We start from the raw sequence: 23293 nt of genomic DNA, 5'->3' as shown, positions 1-23293 counted from the left end.
GTTAAGGGCACAGACCCTGGAGACAGATGATCTGGATTCAAATCCTGACACTCTCACTTACTATATGATCTTAGAAGAGTTACAGCCTGCTGGGAGGAGTTTAGAATATCGCTGAGTGTCGATTTATGTATTATAAAATGGGGAAAGTGATGCTTAACTTACTGTATTTTTGTGAAAATTAGTGATAAATGTATGAAAAGCCTCCAGTAGTACATGCCATAAAAAAGTTCAATAAATAGCATGATTAATCATATTAAAGGCAGAGATAAGTCCTGTCCATCTTTGTATCCCAATATACAGTGACTTGATAAGTGTTCAGCAAATAGTTTTTGAATACATAAATGAAAGAGGAAAGAGTAAATGAACAGATTCAGGGGTTGAAACCACAGCCTTCCACTGTAGCCAAGTGAGTTTACCCCAGGTTTCCTGAACTAATCAGGCTATTGTTTTCACTGTCTCTGTGCCCTTTGCCAGGGTTCACAATGTTTCCTCCTCTTCCTGCATCTTGCCCACTTTTACCTGAATTTACTAGCCTAGTCCCATCCTGACTGTCTGTCATGATCACTTTCCAGATGACTTCAGGGACGCCTTCCTTGTAATGCCCACAGCGCTGGGCATTAATGTCGTCCAAAGTCATCTCTGCAGCACATGGCAGAATGCCTAACCTACAGGAAGTTATTAATATTTGTTAAATAAAATATTGCCGTTTTTGTTGTTTAATGTCTAATGTACCCGTCTTGAGAGTAGGGCTTATGCTCTACTTTTCACCACAACACAGCATCACGATGAACAAATACTTAGATACATAGCATGTTTGGATTTGAAGGACATTTGGCAATAACGTAATTGAACCCCATCTCTACAGATGAAGAACATGAGGATTATATAGGTTAACGACTTGCTCAAGTCTCACAGAGCTGATATAGTCCCAGAGTGGGGAATACAAATCAGACCTCTTGACTAATCATGTTTGATTAAACAGATGGAAAAAAAATGTCCTAAAGGAGGTTTGTAGTGATCACATGTATTTATTACTACGTAACTCAAGTTTTCAAAATTCCTGAGAACTCAAACAAGGTCTTACTTAGATTAAGTTATTGCAAGAACAACAGCTTTTTTGGTCACAGATTTCTAAAATAGTTTAACTAGTCAACAGGCAAGGGCAGCCTCCTTGGAGATGGCCATAGGTGACTTGGAATAAAAACCAGTAACATATTGATTAACATGCAGAATGAAGGATACTCTTTAAACACATTTTGCAGGCTCTGACCCTTCTATTATCTGCAGTCTGTGCACTGTCTCGTTTGTATTGGAAGGTATTATCAGGGACCAAGTTCTCCCCTGAACTTCTTTCTGCAGCACTGCAATCAGGATGGTTGTCCATAGTGGTCATGACTTGTGTTGCAAGACCAAGTTCTCTGACGAGAATTTTCTATCTAATCTTCACGGGCAGTTCCCAAGAATGCAAATGCTTATCTTAAAAAAGAAAAGCCAGAAGTCTGACATGCCCATTGAGCAAGTGAATAGCACTACAGCTATTGGTAGGGATGGATGATCTTGTGTGATAATCTATATGTTTTAGTCATCGTGTGAATGGATGCTCCGGTTAAAATGCAGATTCATGAATAAGAAATTGTTTGCTGAATTCAGCATTAAAAGTTTTTTAGGGGGATATCCTGATTATATCAAACGTGTTAACTGCATACAGGATATGATGCTGACTTTGTTTATGTCAGCTACAGAAACATTTTTAAAAGAGGAATAGAAGCTGTGGGAAAGCTGTACGCTGAAGGTAGAATGTTCTCTTAATCCTAACCAGCTGTCCTTGTTTGAATGCACGGGAATTTAATAGCAATCTCTCTCTTTCTCTGACTCTTATAATGTGCTTGGTGAGTAGCATGCTCTGTATGCATTTTACCATAGCAATGGCAAAGCTGTTTTCTAGCTACCAAAGTGTCTAAGACAATGTAAGAGGGAAATATTGAAAAGTCAACTTGAAACAAAATATATGTAAGTACCAACAACAGACTTCTCTAAGGATGTTAAATGCCAAGGAGCCACAATTAAGTAATTACTGAAACACAGCAAGTTTCAATTCACTTAGACTGCTTTTAAAGTGGTTACTATCTCAACTTGAATCGCCCCAGCAAATCACAAGTGCAAGGGTGATAGAAACACAACATTCCAGTACCTGAAGATAAATAGTCTAAGTGTCACACTCCAAACTCTTCAGATCTTTCAACTACTACTCCTTCACATTTTTCTTTAGGGACTGACAAATTATAAATCCTTGACTTCACAGAGGAAACTGTAGCTTTACTCTGGATCTCTTGAAGTAACAGGTCAAGAGGATAACCAGAAGTAAGGAAAGAAATAACATTTTTACTTTTGGTTTACAAAACTATGCTGTGGAAAAAATATGTAAAGAGGAAGCGATTTCGACTTTTGTTAGTTTCTAAAAATGGTTACCCACCTATGTCCCCATTTATCTATAATATCTGCTTCCTGAGTTTTGTTTCATTCCTATAAGGTTATAGGAACATCATGGACTTGGGATTCAAGAGAACGGAGCTCACATCCATATTTAAACTCTTACTAGTTATGTGACTTTTGACAAGTTGCTTAACAGTTTGGGCTTGAGTTTCCTCACTCGTCAATGAGGAAAGGCTATCTGCCTTAAATGGCTGTAGCAGCACTCAGAGAGATGCATGTCCCATGTAAACTACTGGGCTACAGTAGGTCCTCAATGAAAACTGGTTTCTCTTTCTTCTGATATTTCATTCCTGTGATTTCTCCGATGGGCAGGAGACTGTCTAGAGCTAGCCTTTAGAACACTCAATTTCATTTTGCAACTAGGGAAACAATGACAAAATAAAAAAGATTAAAAATTATAATTACAAAATGCCCACTCAGTCACACCAGTGGTACTTGGCATGAAAATTACGACTATAAAGAAAGATCTTGGCCACCCCAATACTATCCAATACAAGAAATTATGAATGCCAAATGCCCACAGACAATCCAGTGCCGTGAATCATAATGAACTGTAATGATCCGAGTTGAGTGAAGTTAGAAATATCTTAATTTAACAAATTTTACCAAAACATTTAAACACAGTGCTAGGATTCCCTTACGACCTCAGAAGGATATGGGCAAGTGAGGGACTCTGAAGGTCATTAGCCTCATGTAAATCTGCCTCGGACTGTGGGGTGTAGGCAATCAGTGCTTTTTATTATTACTATTATTTTAAAAATAAAGATACTACAATCTTCAAAAATTTTACAACTCTCCAAACCTATCATATTTCCTTTGTTTTTTTCCCACCTGCCCTACTTGAATTGGCATGTAAACTTGTTTCTTCTAAGTAAGTGATGGGGATGTTGACTTATTTGAACTGGTGTGTGTGTGTGTGTGTCTGTGTGTGTGTGTGTGTGTGTGTGTGTGTATGCTGCCTGAAAAAAAAGTACTGGTATGCTATGCGGGTGCATACCAGCTCTATATACAAGCACCAGAGATGTTTTTTTCTGTTCAAGTAGATTCCCATCTAGCTGGGTGGAGAAGACTAACATATGAAATAGAAACAAAGAGATGAAATAAATAAAAAGAAGTATATAATTAATTACAGACATTTAAAAATTCTGTGTTACAAGACTGCAAATAAAATGGACATCAGTAAAGGCTGACATTGTTCTAAATGTTATAAAAGCAAGAGAATTGAAAGGTGGAGATGACTTGGATTAGGGGATCCTGCTCCATTTGTTGGAGGAGAAATGAACACAGTGCTTTAGTGGAACATAAGGAGAAAAGGATGACTAAAGAGAGTTTGGCTATATAACAGAGGACCTTCACAAGCGCATAGAGGTGTTTTGGTTATGAGTCTAAAAATTGCACGACACAAGGTTTCTGAGCAAAAACAGTAACAAAGTGAAGATGGCAGTGTCATACAAGATGGATTGAAGTGGTAGATGCTGGAGTCATAGGGACAAGCTTAGAACAATTGTTAGACTTTATCTATGTAAAAACAATGGCAGTCTGTGCCCTCATGGTAGATGTGGAACTAGAAAGGAAGAGGCAGACACTGAGACACACAGAAGGCAGATTTGACAGGATTTGGTCACTGATGTGGCATGAGGGATGAAGGGCGGGGGAGGCAACCTATAGAAGGCTATGAGGTTAACCTTGCAATTGTTGAGTTTAATCTGATGTTGCAAGACCTCCAACATTTACTGGACATGTCCAGTAGACAGTTGGAGATAAGAGGATTAGAGTTTAAATGTGAGGATAGGACAGATAAAGCTGGCTAGCTAGCTAGCTAGATGTGTAGATCGATAGATAGACAGACAGATAGATAGATAGATAGATAGATAGATAGATAGATAAAGGAGAAAGACTCAACTGATGCTGGATGGATACAAGTGTAACTATCATATCATTTATATATATGGTACTTTGAGCTTTAGGAATTATCAACATAGAAGCAAGAATATAATCCGAAAATAATTCACAAAAAAACAATATATGTGATGTACAAGGGGGAGGGTACTGATTCAAATAGCTTCTGAGTGTTTAGTTGATTCAGAAAGAATGTGAGGTAGACGTTTTGCCTCAACTTCCTGATACTTATTTTTTTCTTTTAGTTGGTCCTATACAAAATGTATATTTTGATATACTATATTCATATATGCATTTCTGCATTTGGCAATATGTGTATGTGCATTTGGTTTTGGCTTCAAAGAAGAACGTAGATTCTAGAAGGAGAGAAAGAGAGAAAATAAACACACATACAACATACTGGGATAAATGGATTGCAATTGGTTGATAGGAGAATGCGATTTTAATAGAATGAGCCAGAATGGCCTCTCAGTCGAGGTACCATTTATCAGAGACCTGAATGAAGTGAGGGAGAGAGCCATGTGACTATCTGAAAAAAGAGTTTTTCCAAATGAGGGAACAGCAACTGCCAAGGAAGAGCAGACGTCAGAGTGCATGGAAAGGAGTGAACTGGGGGAAGAATATAAGAAGGTGACGTAGGAGAGGTAGGCAGGCCCCAGGTCAGGTAAAGACTTCTTGGACACAGGATGGATTTTATTCTAAGTGTGAGGGAAAGATACTGGAGGGTTTTGAGCTGAGGAGTCACAAGACATAATTTATATTTAAAAACATCCCTCAGGCTGCCACGTTTGGAATACCTTACTGGAGGGGGGCAGGGGTACAAGTAGGGAGGCCAGTTAAGAGGCGATGGTAAGAATACAGGTTGGAGATGATGGTGGCTTGGCCCAGGGCGGTAGCACTGAGGATGGTGGTCGGATTCCACATGCATTTTGCAGGGAGAGCTGACGTGATTGGCAGATGGAAGGAACTTGAGGTACGAAGGAAGAGAGAAGTTACCGATGAACTGAGATGAAAAGACAAGTTTTATGACAAAGTGAAGAACTTGTCGATTTTGGACATGTTACATGATTTTTGGCAAGTTACTTAACCTCTCTGGACATGTTTCCTCATTTGTAAAACAAGGATAAAACAGGGCTAATAAATCTACTTCAGAATCTACTTCATCGTCTTATGTAAGCATTAAATAACAATGCAAGAGAAGCTCTGAGCAGAGCCCTGCACTGCATGTCAGGGGCCCAGCTAAAATTAAATATCAGGAAGTTGAGGAAAAAACTTCAGTCTTACCTTCTTTCTGAGTTTTAAAAGAAAAGCTTAAAAACCTTAGCTACAATTTCTTCCATGACCCTTCTTTTGGGGTATGGGTGCTACTGTTGTGGGAGAGAGTGTTAGTTCTAAATGTCAAGTATGCCACGTGTGCTAAAAATACAATAATTTTGATGGTGACTGTCATCGAATAAGTAAATTTAGTATAAAAATGATGGTTATTAGAGAGATGTTCTAACTGCAATTAGGAGACGTCAAAGAAGAGATGGAGTTTATAGTTTGAAGAAAAGAACAGAAAGAATTTACAGAATTGCTTGAGGGGAACATATTCCATGAGAAATGATAAAAGTCATTAAAATAAGGGGGAACATCGATAATCATGTGATTATGAAGAAAACACATGTTTTACAAAGCATGGCTTGTTTCCGTCTGCATTTCACGTTTTCAAAGAAATGACTTGTGGTCAACTTAGTAACGTGAAAAGAGATCATTTAACTAAGAAAGCTGTAAATTCACCAATATTGTCAGGCAACTTTGAAGAGCCTATTTTCACAATGACATTTGAGATCTTCACAGCACCATGCAGTGCACTGCTCCCAACTTGTCGATATGATAAGAAGAAAGATTGCTAGGTGGATGGATAAATGCATGCACAGAGGTCACCATGCCCTTACTCAGCAGTCTCAACTTTAAAAGTGAATAACCCTCTTTAGTTATGTATCTCTGAGAAAATGGCATTCTAAAGCATGATGCTTTGCCTACAAAAGACATCTTAGAAATAAAGTATTGCTACTTTACTCATTTAATAGAGAAGAATGAAAAAATAAAATCAAAACCTAGTTTTTGCAAATTAATGCTTCCTCCACTTGAGGATAATGATCCACTGTTTGAGGAAAGACTTGCTTTTCAGTGACATTTAAATAGCTGGTCCCCTATGCCAGGTTTTCCCACTTAATTCCACAGAACCCTTGGTCTTCATGAAAGCCTTCAAGGGATTCTTTTTTTTTTTTTTTTGGTGAAGAGGAGGTATTCCGTTGGGTGTTCTTATAAGCATTTCTTAATATAGGTTATTGTGAGAATATTATTTCTGAATCACATTTTTGTTTTTGCTTCCTCTAATTCTCAGACAGACTCTCCTTCTATTTTTTATCCTCATCACCTACCTAAGCTGCATCTGTACCCAAATATAGGTCCAGAACAGGCATAAATGAACTTGACATTTATTGTCACCTTTAAACAGATACTTAATTATATTTAGCTCAAAAAACAACGCTAAAATGAAATATTATTTATTATTTACAAGCTTCATTCCAACGCTTATTTATCTAGTCTTTGCTTAATTCTATTAATAATTTTAAAACTCTTCATGACGTACTTATATATGAGATATACAAATTTATATATGTACATGACCATGTATATATATATGGACACATATATTTATATGTATCTATATATGCATATATATATATATATACAAATTTGACTTTGTTAATATCTATACTATTTACATTTGTGTTTTTTTCAAAGTAAATATTCTATGACTTTTATAGTACTTGAAAAGTTCTCTTCTACATTGGGTATTCTTATATACTATTGGTGGGTATGTAATACATGTTGAACAGTATGGCCACATAAGAGGTGCATATCTTACTATGAAATTCCATCCTTAGATGAATTACTCTGTCATAGAGAAACTTCTATACATATGTACACAGAGGTATAAACAATAGTATTCATTCTTAATAGCAAGTGCTTGTAATAGTGCATAACTGGAAGCAACCTAAATGCCTTCCAACAGGAGGATGAATAAGTAAATTACGGCACATTCATATAATAGTAGTAAGAATAAATGATCTTTATGTTTCAACATGAATAATATAATTCAGAGGAAAACATAGGCAGAACACTCTTTGCCATAAATCTTGGCAATATATTTTTTTGATCTGTCTCCAAAAGCAAAGGAAATAAAAGCAAAAATAAACAAATGGGACCTAATTAAACTTAAAAGCTTTTGCATAGCAAACGAAACCATCAACAAAACAAAAAGACAACATAATGAAAGGGAGAAAATATTTGCAAATGATATGACTGATAAGGGGTTAACACTCAACATATATAAACAGCTCATACAACTCAACATCAAAACAAAAACAAAACCAAACAACCTGATTAAAAAATGGGCAGAAGACCTGAATACACATTTTGCCAAAGAGGAAATGTAGATGGCCAATAGGCACATGAAAAGATGTTCAACATTGCTAATCATCAGGGAAATGCAAATCAAAACCACAAGATATCGCCTTACACCTTTGGAATGGTTATCATCAAAAAGAACATAAAAAACAAATGTTGGCAATGATGTGGAGAAAAGGAAACCCCTATATACAGTGTTGGTGGGAATGTAAATTGATGCAGCCACTGTGGAAAACAGCATGGAGAATTCTCAAAAAACTGAAAATGGGGGACTTCCCTGGTGGCGCAGTGGTTAAGAATCCACCTGCCAATGCAGGTTCAAGCCCTGATCCAGGAAGATCCCACATGCCGTGGAGCAACTAAGCCCATGCGCCACAACTACTGAGCCTGCGCTCTAGAGCCCGTGAGCCACAACTACTGAGCTCACGTGCCACAACTACTGAAGCCCGTGTGCCTAGAGCCCATGTTCTGCAACAAGAGAAGCCACCGCAATAAGAAGCCCGAGCACCACAACAAAGAGTAGGCCCCACTCGCCGCAACTAGAGGAAGCCCGCGCACAGCAACGAAGACCCAACGCAGCCAAAAATTAAAAAAAAAAAAACCAAAAAACTGAAAATGGAAATAACACATGACCCAACAATTCCACTCCTGAGTATATAACCAGAAAAAACAAAAACAGTAATTCAAAAAGATATATGCACCCCAGTGTTCACAGCAGCATTACTTACAATTGTCAAGATGTGGAAGCAACCTAAGTGTCCATCAACAAATGAACGGATAAAGAAGCTGTGGTATATATATACAGTAGAATGCTACTCAGCCATAAGAAAGAATAAAATTTTGCCATTTGCAACAACATGGATGGACTTGGAGGGTATTATGTTAAGTGAAGTAAGTCAGAGAATGACAAATACCGTATGATATCACTTATATGTGGAATCAAAAAAAAAAAAACACAACAAACTAGTGAATACAACAAAAAAGAAACAGACTCACAGATATAGAGAACAAACTAGTGGTTACCAGGGGGGAGTGGATGGGGGGAGAGGCAATACAGAGGCAGGGGATCAAGACATACAAACTATTAAGTATAAAATAAGCTACAAGGATGTATTGTACAACACAGGGAATATAGACACCATTTTATAATAACTATAAATGAAGTATAACCTTTAAAAATTGTGAATCACTACATTGCACACCTGTATATAATATTGTACATCAACTATATTTCAATAAAAATTTAATTGATAAAAAATATATTCAAAAATATAATTCTGAGCAAAATGCGTTGCAGAAGGATATTTGCAGTATGGTCCCACTTCAAACTTCTAAATGTGCAAAACAATAATTACTATTGTTTTGGGTTACTTACATACGTAATAAGAGTACAAAACCAGCATGGGAATGATTAAATCCTAAATTCAGGATTGGAATTTCAGGGGGAGTTGGGAAGGAAGTGGAGGGAGGGAATGGGATCCAGGAGGGGCATGCAGTAATTTTAAATTAAAAATGTTAAAACAGTAGCTTTAATGTTTTATTACTTAAGTTAGTGGTTGATACATGGGTTTCTTGTATGTCTAAAATATTTAATAATGCTAATCTTGCTATTAGTTAATTGATAACATATCTAAAGATGTTTTTGGACAAAAGATTTTTGGAAAGCAAAGGTACTGATTTCAAATGTTACCTGAACTCTATCTAATCAAAAAAACGAGTATGTTATGAAAACAGCAACTTAAAGCCACATGAGACACTGTGATCAAATGTCCCAGGGTAGGACTGCATGGCCCATTAGCTAAAGCAACCTCACCTTCATTTTACAAAAGCAATTAGTACATGCTTCAGTCTTCAAAGTGAGCAAGGATTACCTACTCTTAAAAAGTTAATAAAAGCACTTGGCTTTTGACCCTTTGAGCTCAGCTGGTCCAAGATTTGGGTCAGCTTTTTTCCACTGTAATAAAAGTTGCAAAATGTCATTTTCCTAGACTCCTTTTAAAAGCAGAGACGTTACATAAGTTATTGTGATTCAAAAGCATGCACTTTTATGTAGAGACAAGTGGATAGCTCACGTCATGGTGTCTTATTAATCAGTTAAAATACTTTTAAGTCTGAGTAGGGAGAAGAATATGGAACAAGGACAGGAAAGCAGGCACACACAGGACAGATTATGCATTCTGAGCTGATTCAACTCAGTAGCTCACTTTCAGTGCAAATTGGGTAAAGAAAAAGAGCAGACAGTCACAAAATCAGCTGGAGTCGGGGTCTGTGTGGGTCGGTGGTGGGATTAATGAGCACGGAAGGCCATGAAGGTTCACTCCGGGAATACTTCATGGGCAAAGTGGGAGTCATGCTCAGGGTCACAGAAATAAAAACATTTTCTGCGAACTGGCCTCACAAGAATGGGAACTCGGAATGTGTGTGGCGGTGGCTGAGAAGGTGGGTGCGCTGTTTTGACCCATCCATCCTGGTGGCATCAGCGGGCGGGGGTTTACCCTCACCTCCCCGTTAAGGCCCTTCCCAGACTCCATTTTCTTATTTTCCTTTCTTTCTTTTTGTTAAAAAATTAAATGTTTATTTTTTCCCCTTTCCCAGCTTATTAACACTTGGCTGTGATGTGCCAGCTAATCCTTGGGGTACGAGCAGAGTGGCCAGCCACAGACTGTTGTTATTGTCTTAAATGGGGCAAAAGGGCATTTACAATAGATTTTCAGGCTCCGCTTTGAAATCATTTTTCTGAGGTTTACCCTCCATGTTTACCTTCAGTTGTGCAATGATTATCCTGTGCCAAAGAGTTTTGGCTGGAAACACAGCCTGGGTTCTAAGTCATCAATTTATATGTATCACTGAAGGAAACCTTTCTCTGTTCCTACCCTAGCCAAAAAAGAAGAAAGAATCAATATTATGCACAAGATGTTGTACATAAGTTGGAATTCATTACTGAATGTACATTTTATAAATTTACAATATCCTATGTGTACCATTTCCAGTGTTGTTCTCATAGTATTGCTATCGGTGCCATCTGCATACAAAGGACACAAGGCAAACACTTTGGGTTGTCTTGTCACCCCTCTACATTTTCCACCCTGGTGCTCCTGGCTGCAGGCAAGTTTTGTTGGTGTTTGGTTGCGTGTGGTCTATAGCCCCAGCATAAAAGAAAGGGCTTCAGTCTTTCCCTACAAGTCAGTGGCACAGTATTCTACTCTGTTGGGTTCTGGCTCTTAAATAAGCCCTCTGCATAGTTCCAATAAATCAATAACTCTTAGAATACGAAAGTCTACCCACATAAAATAAGACTTGAGAAGGCCTGGTATCATACTCATCCCCACATTGCTCTGGGTTTGGTCCCATCACTCCCTTCTCACCCCCATTGGTTTGTCATCTCATTTGTCCACCCAGGAGCTACACATGAGTCAACATGCGCGTGCTAATTTCATTTGGCTGGAATTCACTAAATGAAATTCTAGCTTCTTGTAATAGCACAAAGGAAAGATGTTTCTATTGCAGTCTGAAAGTTACATGTTCTAACTTGTTTCCATCAGTGAAAAATTATAGTCCAGTCTGCCTTATCTGAGTTGAAAAGCAATACATTTGACGGCATCCTTTTCAACCTGAGATGGGGTTCATTTTCAAAAGTTTTACTTTAAATATAGCATATTGTAAAGGTATATTAGGAATGTCCTTACTCATCTGGTTTAGTTCTCTTTTTTTTTGCCAGATGTTTATGTTGGTGAGAAACCAATAACACTGTCTAGACCTCTAGGATATAGTAATCAAGCACGAATGGAAAACATTCAGAGGTCACACTTCAATCTGGACCTACAACATCCTGCTATTCAAAACCAGATTAGAGATGATGGCTCATGATAAACGGAACCACACTGAATGCTGAGTCAGTGATTTGAGAGTTGTCTGCAAAAAACTAAATATGTCACAAAAAATCTGAACGATAAAACAAAGTCTAGACATCATTAAATGAGCTGAACCCCTGCCCCCACTCCAAGTTGTCAACAACCAGATGCTACATTGTAACTTTTACATCAGCATCCTGTAAATCAGGAATCCTTAATCTTTTATGAAGAGAGGTTCCCTGAAGTCATGGCTTCCTGAGGGTGTGTGTGTGTGTGTGTGTGTATGTGTGTGTGCACAATTGCCTAGATGTGTTCATACTAATAATAAATTCTCTAAAGAGACAGAGAGGGAAGAGAGAGAAAAGTGATTTGTGGTGTTAGGATGTTCAGAGATCACCAAGCGAGATTTTCAGCAAGCAATAATATGCCATCGTTTTTTTTTTTGCTATGTCCTGGTGATTTCCATTGTCTATAAGTCGTTAATTTGTTTTTTATGAATAGTGTTTCAGTTCTTGACTGAAATAGTTTACTGATTGGAGATACCTGCAGGAGAGGATCAAAACTGACACCCCTCTGTCAGGATACTGAGTTCAACCCGAAGATACTTTTACTGTCAAATAATGAGGAGACTGGCTCAGTATCTCAGCAAGTCATAAACATGACCTTCTGCTCTCTCCATTTCCTGGCTGCCGCTCTCAAGCTCTTATTGAACTTTCGACCTGGAACACATCTGTGCTATACTGAATGCAAGATGTGTGTCAATAGCTGTCTCAAAAAAAGGCAAACCTTACTGCTTCCCAGCCTATACTGGAGTAAAATCATGGTGGAGTACTTTATGCTTTTACTTTTATTCACTGGAGGAAGCAACCAGGTGAAATCAGTCCAGTTACTAGCGTGAGAATTTTTTCAAATGTTGAGAAACATCCAAATAACTTACCTGGCTGAACATACCAACGCTAATGTGAAAAAAATTTCAATATGTAATCCCTGTATTTACCACCCTCCTGGCGTACACACACACACCCTACTACTGTCACATCCTCATAGTGACACAGAGGCTCTTTTCTGCAATGATTCAAATGTTTTCATTTCCATGTGCAATAATCAGAAAGTGATAATTATGACTTGAAAAGTTAGTTATGTCAAGGAAATTTTCACTTATAAATAATGTTCATTGGGATACAAATGAGCATGACTACCAAAGTACAGAAAAACCAGTAATGATGAAATAGTGTGGATATCCTTTGTTATAATGAACTTGGGTCAGCAGTCAGTTCCTGCTGAAGACAGGAGAGAGGGAGGGGGAGGAGGGAGGGAGGGAGGGAGAAAGGTAAAGAGGGAGGGAGGGAAGAAAAAAGGAGGGAAGGAAGGAGGGGAGACAGACACTGATTGGCTCAGCAAGTACCTTAGGGTATCTGTCACACCATGCCTTAGAGGCTAGTTTTCTCTGTAGGTTACTTTTTTCCTGCCAAATAGACTCTAGACTACTGAAGTTCAGAGACAGTTTTTAATTTATCTCTATCTTTTCTACCACATAGCATTATACTCAGTGCACAATCAATATTAGCTAATTTGTAGTTAGTACAAGGTTATGCCCATCCAATATAAAAACCCTCTGTTACTCTTTGCTTCAGTGGATGCTGTCTGCCTTCTTGATACAGTGTCTGAGCCACGTCTCACGTTTTCTCTGTTTCTAAGGACCCTTATTTGAAAATGAAATGTTCAACCTTAAAAACTTTCCTGCTTTCTTTCAGCCTTTGGCCTCTCTACCTGGGAACAGTAAGATGCCACAATTAACTAGATTCTTTGGAATATATTAGTGAAGTCACTTCTAAGAAAAACAAGGCCATGATACATGAACATATTGTCAGTATTCAAAACATGCTTTAATTAAAATGTGGAAGCTGATAAAAGAAGTACTAATACAAATTCATATTTTCTTTGGTGATTTTCTCATTGATTTAATTAACCTTTGCATTCAGTAGATAATTGATTTTCAAACTACTGAAAGCAATCTAGAATGTCACTGATCTGAAATGAACTAGAATTTTTTGAGATCATTTTATATATATGAAAATATAGAATTGCTTCACTATGATTGAATACTTAATCTTCAAATTCTATTATCTCAAGTATTTTTCTGCTCAGAGTGTGACAGAACCTTGGTGACCGGTAAACATTTAAGAATATAATAATTATGCCATAGTTTTAAAATATGGCATAATGGTGTAATAATTATGTCATAGTTTTAATAACTCATCTATCATTATTTTTCTTTTTTTAAAAAAAATCCAAAATAGGAATATCTCTCAAAGTTATTATCGGCAGAAAAGATGTCCTTACTTCCAGATTGGTTCCATAAGAAATTCTGTGAAATAACAAAAGACTTAGGACAATCTATTTCAGGTCTATAGCCCATGTATATTGAGATCTGAGACCAATCTTGCCAATAAACGAAACTATTTAAAGCACAATCTCCAACTTTAGTTCATTCTGATTTCTGAATCAGTCAAAAGCACCCTGTTTTAGATAGTAACCTATTTTAAACTTTAGTACACTTCAGCTCTGTAAAAAGGTCAGTATCTCATCTTAAAAAAATGATTAAAGATATGACCTCATAGCACTTTGGAAGTAACAAGTTTTTGTCCCATAAAGAGAATGGCCAGTTCATTAGGAAAGATGCACTAATTTGTCTGACCCTTCTTTGCAGAGAGGGTCTCCCTGGCTCCACGGGGGCACCCACCGAGGGTTTGATTTATTGATTTATGTTTACAGGTTACTCTGCTCATGAGAGGAGCTGGGCCCACAGGGATGTGCGGAGCAGTTTAAACGTGTTTCTCAACCTTTATACTCCTGTCCCATCCCTCCCACCCACCCACGATTCCTCTATCTTCAGCATTTTGTAAGATGCAGTTTGCACTATGAAAACAATAAATCAGTCGTGTATATTTTTAAAAGCTACAAGTGCTCTTTCCATCACTGCCCCTTCCAAGTGTGTCTTTTCTCATCCGCCCCCCCCCCCCGAGAGTCACTGGTTTAAAGATCAAATCAGTGATGAGCTTCAGAATCCCCTCAGTGTCCAAGAGACACTATATAGTTCTTCCTTAATAACATGGGGTTCACATTGCCCAAGCTGGGCCCCTCTTAAATTCAAAGGTAGAATTCAGATGTCATCTTTATGGCTGGCAGTTAAGGACTGTGTTTGTCTTGTTTGTCCTTTGGTGCCTAGCACAGTGTTTTGCGTACGATAGGTTCTCAATAAATATTTGTGAGATTAATTAATAATTATGGGCCGATTTGGATGTTACTGAGTTTTGTCCGTGGACATCCACTAATGGATTTTTAAGGTACTGTCAAAAAATACCTTAGCTTAAATGGGGATAAAAATAGTAGTCTATACCTCTCAGGATTATCTTGAAGATTAAATGGGAAAATGCTTTTAGAGCTCTCAGCACAGATTCTGGCACTTAGTAGGCAATCAAATGACAACTTACTTATTGTTATGATATTATTTGTCATAAAGAATGCATCTAATGATAATAACCACCTACGGCTGGGTGCCACGTTTAGTTCATATTACAAAAAAAATTTAGTTTGTATTAGCTGCTTAGTCTTTGGCTGTGCCTGAGAAAAGCAACAGTAGCACTATAGTTGTGAGTTTGATTATTAAAGGGATGTGTAACTTTGGTTTTCTTCCATGGTTAGGTCTTCATCAATAATTCCAACCAAATGCTTCAAAAATATCAGTGGTTGTTCACAAGCAATGTGGGAGGAGCACAGAAGGATCAATGCAAACCCATCATCATCACAAATAAACGGCTCCAACACATGCCTTCCGGACAGCACATCCTCTTTCTTCAAGAATGGCAGATTATTATTAAGTGACGGGAACCAGAAATTGAAAAACACATACAATGGCAAGCTTAACTTCAATCTACTCCTTAATCATTTCTCTGGAATAGAGACCTTCCAGTGGAATGTTCTTTTTAATCCAGTTTTGGCTTCATGATATAGCTTCTGATGCTTAGGCAGACCTGTGACTAATGTACCTCTTCTATTAAGCCTTTGACTTTGGACACATTTGTGTAATTATAATGACCTTTGGCAAACTATGCAGACTGTTCCTACATACTATTTTAAATGAAGAAAGTGACAGAAGTTTTGCTCCAGAAACAGAGGCATGTGAAATATCCCTTCAAGTGGCAGCCTTGATGTTGAACATACTTTTTCCCATCCCGGAGCTGGGCCACGTGCTTGAAATCTCACCTGCTGGTACTACTGCTCTTTCCCATGTTTGCCTCCATCTACATAGCAATTTTCAAAGCAGGTTCCAACTTGCTTGGGAAGACTCTCAGATATTGTATACCTAGCCTGACAAAGTCATATGCAAGGACTGATTCCCTCATCAATGTGCGAAAACATTTATTCTCTAGTCACTTCACTTTGGATTTCAACACGGTCTGCACAAAATTCACCTTCATTAGATTCTTCTTTGTTTTGCTCTGCAGGTACAGAAGTAAATCCCATTTCCATTGAAATGTTACCTTTTCTTTTCATTTTTTTGGACTTGTTGAACTACTTTTGCCCAAAAGGCTTAGGCAAATTATAGGAGTGTCACACTATAGTGGTGAAGCTTCCTTGCAAGCAGGGCATAAGGAAAAGAGAAGTTATACCAACCAAAACTGATGGAGGGTTTACTTACGCCAATGACTTTTCTGAGTACTTTGCATAGTAGCTCATATGATCCTTAAAATAATTTCATGACACAGGTACTATTTTCATCCTTTTTATATTGGTGAGGAACAGACTTGCCCCAAGTTACCCAGTACAAGAACCAGGATTCAAACCCAGGCAGTCTGATGTCACAGCCAGCTCTCTCAGCCACTATAGTATATTTCCTCTCATCAAAGCTGGCCTCAACATCAACAGGCTTCTCTTTTTATTGAAACAGTCACATCTAATTTAAGACATGCTCATATCCACCCTCCAGAAACGTGACCGTGTCTCATGAAGCATCGTTAATGGTTGTCTCTCAGGCCCTTCGAAATGTTCTATCGTGTTGCATTCTTCTAGAGAAGTCTTTGTTTACTGGAGGAGCCTGCATATTTTGAGGCATACATCACTCTTGGTTAAAAGGCATTCTATTTGCCCTTACTTGCTTTTCATGGCGAACCAATGAGCAGAAAACAGTTCACAGGAGCCAGTGTTTGTGGTTGCCTGTCATGGGAAATGGGCCAGAATTCTTGATGCCCTACTGAATTTGGAGCCAATATACTGCACAGTATGTTAAGCATTCTTCTTGCTGGTGAATTGGAGAGGTCAGCTGAAATGTAAAAATCTATTTCACAAAAGATAGAAGATGCTGAACATCCAACAAAATACCCCCGGGAGCAGGGGTGGAAGGAGGGTCCAATCTAACGTATATACTTGAAGCATTGATTTTATGTCCATTGAATCTCATCTGGATTGAGACTGGTCTAAATTTTCCTAACTTCTTCATAGGCAATTCAGTTTCTCTTCCTTCTCTTCAATGTTTAGCAATGGAACTAGTGACATGTGTTCATAACATGTTGAGGTGTTTAGATTTTTTTCTCCTTATGTTTCCCTAATAGAGAGAATAGATTGAATGCTTTTTAAAAAATCAGTGTTTTAAAAAACAACACTATAGAAGTTGTTCTTACCTTATTAGATGTTTTTAAATAAGAACTAATATTTAATTTCTTTTTGGTTTATTTATTCATTCCACTTTCCAAATCGATGAAAGCTACATGTGTCTTCTGGCTTTTGCCTTACTTTCAGTCTCTCTCTGTCTTTCTCATCTGAATTTTAGTTTCTTTTCTTCTTCCTTAGAGGCAGTCTTATTGGTGCATCAGTCCAAACCTGTTTGTGGAGCTTTGTCAAATATACATCAAAAAATTCCAGCCATCTCATGTATGACAGCCCAGCATCTCAGGCTATAAGAATTTTTGACTATAAGTATTTGAAAGCCACAGTAAGTATTAAGCAGGGATTTCTAATTTAGGGTCTATGGATAGATTTCAAGGTGTCCATGAACTTGGAGGAGGAAAAATTACATTTTTATTGTCACTAAACTTTAATTGAAAGGTAGCATTTCTTCCAATTATGAATGTTGACAAACTGCCATCCCTGCACACACAATGGTACTAGCTGTCCTGTGACTTTGTCACCAATAGAAATTCGACTTTTCCAAATCACATTACAGTTGTTGCAGATATCACAAAATCTCATTTACATTCATCTCTCCTCCACAGTTATGGTAGTTGTCAAACCCATTCCAGGACATACATGATTGCAGTTTTTCTCTCCACAGATGTTCATGAGATGCTGCCGGCCCCATTCAGCTGCTAAACAGGAAAGCTGAAGATTTGCATGTTGGTCACCTAGATATGGATGTTGTTCCCGAGGATTTCCTCTCTATAATGGTTGGTGACAAGGAGACGAATCAAAGATGACTGTTCAGTTTAATGCTATTAATTATAGCTGCAATAACAATCTGCACGCTGGTATCTTTAAAAAACATCAAATTTACATTTACTTCCCTATATTTTGAACACATTATCCTATTACAGAATTCATTCATCTTGTGTTGCCATATCAGAAAATTTTGGTTTGAACACCTTGATCACTATATTTCGTTCTAATTGGTTTCTGCTACAATTCTATATATTTTATTTATGTATTAAAAATACTTTTCTGAGAAGTGGTTCATATGCTTCACCAGAATGCTAAAGAGATCCATTGGCACACAAAAGGTGAAGAAGTCCTATATGAAAGGATTAAGGGGCGACAGGTTTTCAGGAATAAAATGCTCCCTGGAGCCAAGATGTCCTTGTGCCCAAGGGAAGGAGTGGCAAGGACACAGCAGACATGTAAGAAAGACGCACAATTTGCCCAGAGGATGGCTGTCGGCCCCATCTGTCACCCACTGTTAACCTCAAAGTTCTTATTCCCTGAAAACACAGTGCCATCCTATGCTTTTAGGAATAATGGTTGTAGAGGGAACAGGAGTAAGAGAACCCCTGTGGGCTGTGGGTAGGCAGAACAAAACAATTACATATAAAGGAAGATGCAATTAAGACAGTCTGTTCCATCACTCCTCATGACTAGAAGGCCTTTCCCTAGCAGCTATTCTGTATTTTGTTTATATAAGGCTGTGGATCCTTAAAAATAACAGACGGAATCCTTGTTTTATACATAAGGAAGTTTAAGGCAAGCAGAGGTAAATGATGGTTTGCATACATAACACCATTTGGGGTAGAAGAACTGGGAACTTCTAAGTTATGTAGGGTGTGTGTGTGTGTGTGTGTGTGTGTGTGTGTGAAAGAGAGAGACAGAGAAAAATAGAGAGGTAAATTGATTGAGAGAGAAAATACCTAACAAGGAAACAAAACTTTGTCCCATGGCCAAACAGTCCGGTCAGGTAAAACCTCTGAAAGAAACTGAAATCTCAGATTAGTTTTTGAGAAACTTGGTGAAAGTCATCAAGGTAACAATCATCATGGAAATAACATTCCAGGTACTATTAACAGAAGTATTTCCCTCCAGAGCCTTCCAAACATGTTTTACGTGTCATCTCATTAATTTCACAACATAAGAGCAGCAGGAGGTTTGGACTTTCTACTGCTCTCCATTCTGCAAGAGAGGGCAAAGTGGTGTGATGTAAAATAAAGATTGGATCTGATGTTTAGAGAAGTGGCTTTTTGTGGATAATTAACAGCTAATACTTAGCCTTTGGCCAGTGAGAGGGTGGGGTGCAGAGGAGAAGTTTGAGGGAAAGGATAGAAGTAAGTGGTCTTGAGGTCTGGATGTGCACCAGATAGGTCTCCACTTGATTGAGCTATGAGCCAAGGATAAGAGAGAACACAGAAAGCGTCCAAGTCCCCAGTAATCAGAGGCAGTTGTGGTAGCCAAAGTCCTTTCTTTTCAAGTATCATGTCTGGATATTCTACTGTGTGAATCACCAAAGAGGTCATATTTGTCTTAGAGAAACCTGAAAATACAAAGAATTTCTTCCTTCAGTGGACCTGAAGCAAAAGTCCTACTTGCTGTTAGAGCTGGGGAAATGTTTAATTTTTCATCACATGTAAAAAGTAACTATTTTTCTCTAAATGGTCTTCATTCAGTGCTATATTTTGGACTCCATATAGACCCTTAATATATAACAGATAACTGACTAGGCAGAGACAGCAACTTTCCAGGGATAGTATCTTTTTTTTTTTTTAAAGAGGTCAACACCTGTCAAAAACTCTTCATTTATGAAAATTTAAGAGGAGGTCTGGGAAGCAAGACTGAATCAACCTTAGTTTCAAATCAAAACACCAAGCTACAATAAGATATTTTTGTGTTATCTTTAATAAGGCATTATTTGTGGAATCTTTCCATTTGGGACGATGGATTTGTCAAGAAAAGCAACAGTGAAGCAACAATTTTTATTTTTTGTCCAAGCCTCAACCAATTACAGTCATGAATTTTATACTCTCATATCTTACGTCTTAAACTTCCTCTGGCCAACTGGAAATTGCTATCACTTAAATCTACCTTAAAACCCACTAATTGTAAAGTTGGATTTCTTTAAGGTATCACATTTTACTCTAAAGCCATAATAAAATGATTAAATTTAAAATATTTTACTCTCTCCCCTACCTTATGGTAGACTTGACATTGTTTACTCTCTCCCAGTCCTGGGCAATAGGGTTTAGTTTAAGAAAGAGAAAGATATTCATGAGCATTTGGGACAAATTTATAGCCTACAATGATATGTTATCTTCCTAATCTGCTTTATCACAATCACAAACTTTAACTTTCACCTCTTCAAGTCATGTCAGGACAATTAGATCAAAGTCAAATGGACTTTTATCAAGAACACACAGCACGGAAATCTGGACTGACACTTGGAGGCCACATCTAATATTTTTAACCATTCAGAACGTCATTCAATGTATGGAAAAACAACTGGATTAACCAAGAAGGTTAAGAAAACACAATCTTTGACCCATCTATGCAAATAACATAAGTATACAGACTTAGCAAACAAGAAGGAGCCATTAAACACTCTTGGGATACCTTCCCTGGATTTGGAGAGGTTTTTTTTTTTTATTGCGAGATGCTATTCTTTTAATCAATTTATGAATATTCTTAATACCAGAATCAAGCAGAAGTTCCCTTTTCCCTAATGTACCCTTTCAAACAGTCTGCCATTTGGTGGCTGTCACATGAGCCCTAGAACGTTTGAACTGCACACTGTATTTATGTTTTATTATATTTCAAACGCCTGCCTCTAGCATACCTGACACCCTCTTGGACCTCAGAGCAGCCCCAGGCTGCCAGAGGAAATACCAGCAGGCTTTCACCAGGCAGGGCACATTACTCCCCTGCCACTCAGCCTCCCAGGCCCCTCTCCTGCTTGCGCCAGGCCACCTCCGCCAGACCAGCTCCACAGCCGACCCTCACCAGCCGAACAGACCTTGGTGCTTTTGCCTGGTGTTGTTCACCACTGATTTCCTGACATTTGAAAGGACCTTGCTTTTCTTTTCAAGGTTAAAAAAAAAAACAAAAACCCACAAACCCTCTCATAAAACCTTATCTAGAAATAACAAGACCAGAAATCAGAGAGGCATTGGAGTTAAAAAACAAAAACAAAAACAAAAACAAAAAACAAACCCACTCCAGAAACGTTAAACCCCAGAACAAGGGAGATTGAAATCATTGCCATGACAGTGATGAACTTTATCCAGCTGATGAGATCATGAATTATCCGAGTTAATAACTGTGCCTGTGTATTTCATTGTTTTGCTTTTCAAACCTCTCGTCCTCACCCTCCGCCCTTCACCCCTCACCTGCCAGCCGTCTGTCTCGGGTGTTTTTCCAAATGACATCCAGGGCTCTGGCCGTGGAGTCTCGGATGTGATCACTGAAGGACCTCCGGAGAGGGGCTCTCAGGGGCCGCGCCATCACGTTGGCCTCGGGGTCCCCCATCCGCCGCAGCTGCAGAGGACTTCAGCGCAGCCTTGGCGCAGCGACCATCCCTCGGGGCCGCTCCTGCGGAGGTCCCTCCCCGGCTGCGGGCTGTCGCCGTGCCAGGCGGCCGGGCTGCGTGCGCGCCGGGCCCGGGGGCGAGCGAGCCGCGCGCGAGCCCCGCGCCCTCAGGAGCCCGGCATTGCGGCTGGGCTCGCGCAGCTGCCCAGGGAGCGCCGACTGCAGGCGGCCGCCTGGCCGGCCGCTAGGCCCGCGCGGCGGCCACATCTGGAAAGGCTTACAAATGAGCCCACGACACCCTCGCGCAGCTCTCGAGCTGCCTTCGTGGCTGTCTAGGTGCTTCTCGCTTCCTGTGTAATCCAGTAACTTGACTTGGTAGAGCTCGGCTGATGCTCTAGTCAATAACGTGTCCCCCTGCCCTGGCAAGCCAGGTCCCCTTGCAGTTTTGAAGGAAAGGCCGGGCAGGAGGCGGAAAAGGGAGGGAGGGGGAGGAGGGGTGGCAGGTAGGGTTCTCTTCCATTTTTAAGGATAATTCTCACTCACATTTATGTTTTATCAACTCACTTGTGTTTTTAGATTGGGCTGTGTACGGGACAAAGTCCAACCTTTAGTCGTGCTTGTGGGAAGGAGACAGGCTGTAATGAATGTTCTTCACATGGGTCTGGATTCCGGCTAGGAAGCAGACACCTCAGTTTTAAACTTAATATTGATCAGCTCCTCATAATTCCCCCCTAACTGTGCTTCTACTTACATTCAGTGGTTTCATCAGATAATTCTAAATAAGGATCAAATGTCCCCTGATTTTGTGAATCTTTTGGTTCCCAGTAAGCAAACTTCATCGTTATGATTGCAAATCAAAAATTCTGCCCAAAAGAATTTAAAAAATAAGTAGTGCCAAGCACCATGAAATCAAAATATGGGCCAACTGCTTCTTTTACAAGATACGTTTTTGAGTTTCTAAAATGCCAAATGAATCTATTTCTCTGACAATGAATTTGGCTGACTTTTTACCTTTCAATGCATTAATAATCCTCTCTTTTTTTTTATTGTCCCCTAAATCCGATCTTATAATTTTCAATGTTTGGCATGGAGGCTTAATTATGGCATCAGATAGTATCTAAGGGCTAGTTCGTCACCTTTGCGAAATTACATAATGCTGTAAAAGCACTTCATAAATTGCACGGCACCATGCAAATGCTAATGATCATCATTAATTATTTTTATACATGAAATCATTTTTCAGTCTCCAAATTTTCACAGCGTGCATCCTCTTTCCCATCAACTTTGACAGCTGAATTATTCAAAGGATGATGATTAAATTAGTGCAACTGTGCTCATGAGTTACAACTAACTCTAGTACCACTGCTTATTAGTAACCCATGTGTCCTAACCTGTATTGTTTCCAGATTGTTCATACTCTACCAACGTGCTTCTGGTAGATACTTACTTCTTTGCCTTATTATTGGGCTGGGCATAGATTAGGAGGCAATAAGTACCAGCTGCTGAGGCGTGTAGACCTCTGTGCCTGTGGAAGCCAATCCCAAGGGAAAATTCTCCATAAAATCTCAAAAAATTTGACTGCCTAATACCTGGGT

At 38.8% G+C, this 23293-nt stretch overlaps 1 protein-coding gene across 2 annotated transcripts in view; it reads right to left on the bottom strand.

The window, feature by feature from the left end:
• DLC1 (DLC1 Rho GTPase activating protein) overlaps positions 1-23293 on the bottom strand; it is a 393570-nt gene that overhangs the window by 152477 nt on the left and 217800 nt on the right. The window contains exon 1 of one of the 2 annotated variants that reach the window (XM_061177542.1): positions 21560-21750. The exons of the other annotated variant lie outside the window; for it this stretch is intronic. Within the exon in view, the coding sequence (XP_061033525.1) occupies positions 21560-21698 (139 nt within the window). The 5' untranslated portion in view covers positions 21699-21750. Of the gene's footprint in view, positions 1-21559; positions 21751-23293 lie in introns of those variants that run through there. 2 annotated transcript variants of the gene reach the window in all.

Source organism: Eubalaena glacialis, chromosome 20 (genome assembly GCF_028564815.1).
Source record: "Eubalaena glacialis isolate mEubGla1 chromosome 20, mEubGla1.1.hap2.+ XY, whole genome shotgun sequence".
NCBI lineage: Eukaryota > Metazoa > Chordata > Mammalia > Artiodactyla > Balaenidae > Eubalaena > Eubalaena glacialis.
Note: the sequence above shows the minus strand (reverse complement) of the source record. Positions and strands in the feature narration are given on the sequence as shown.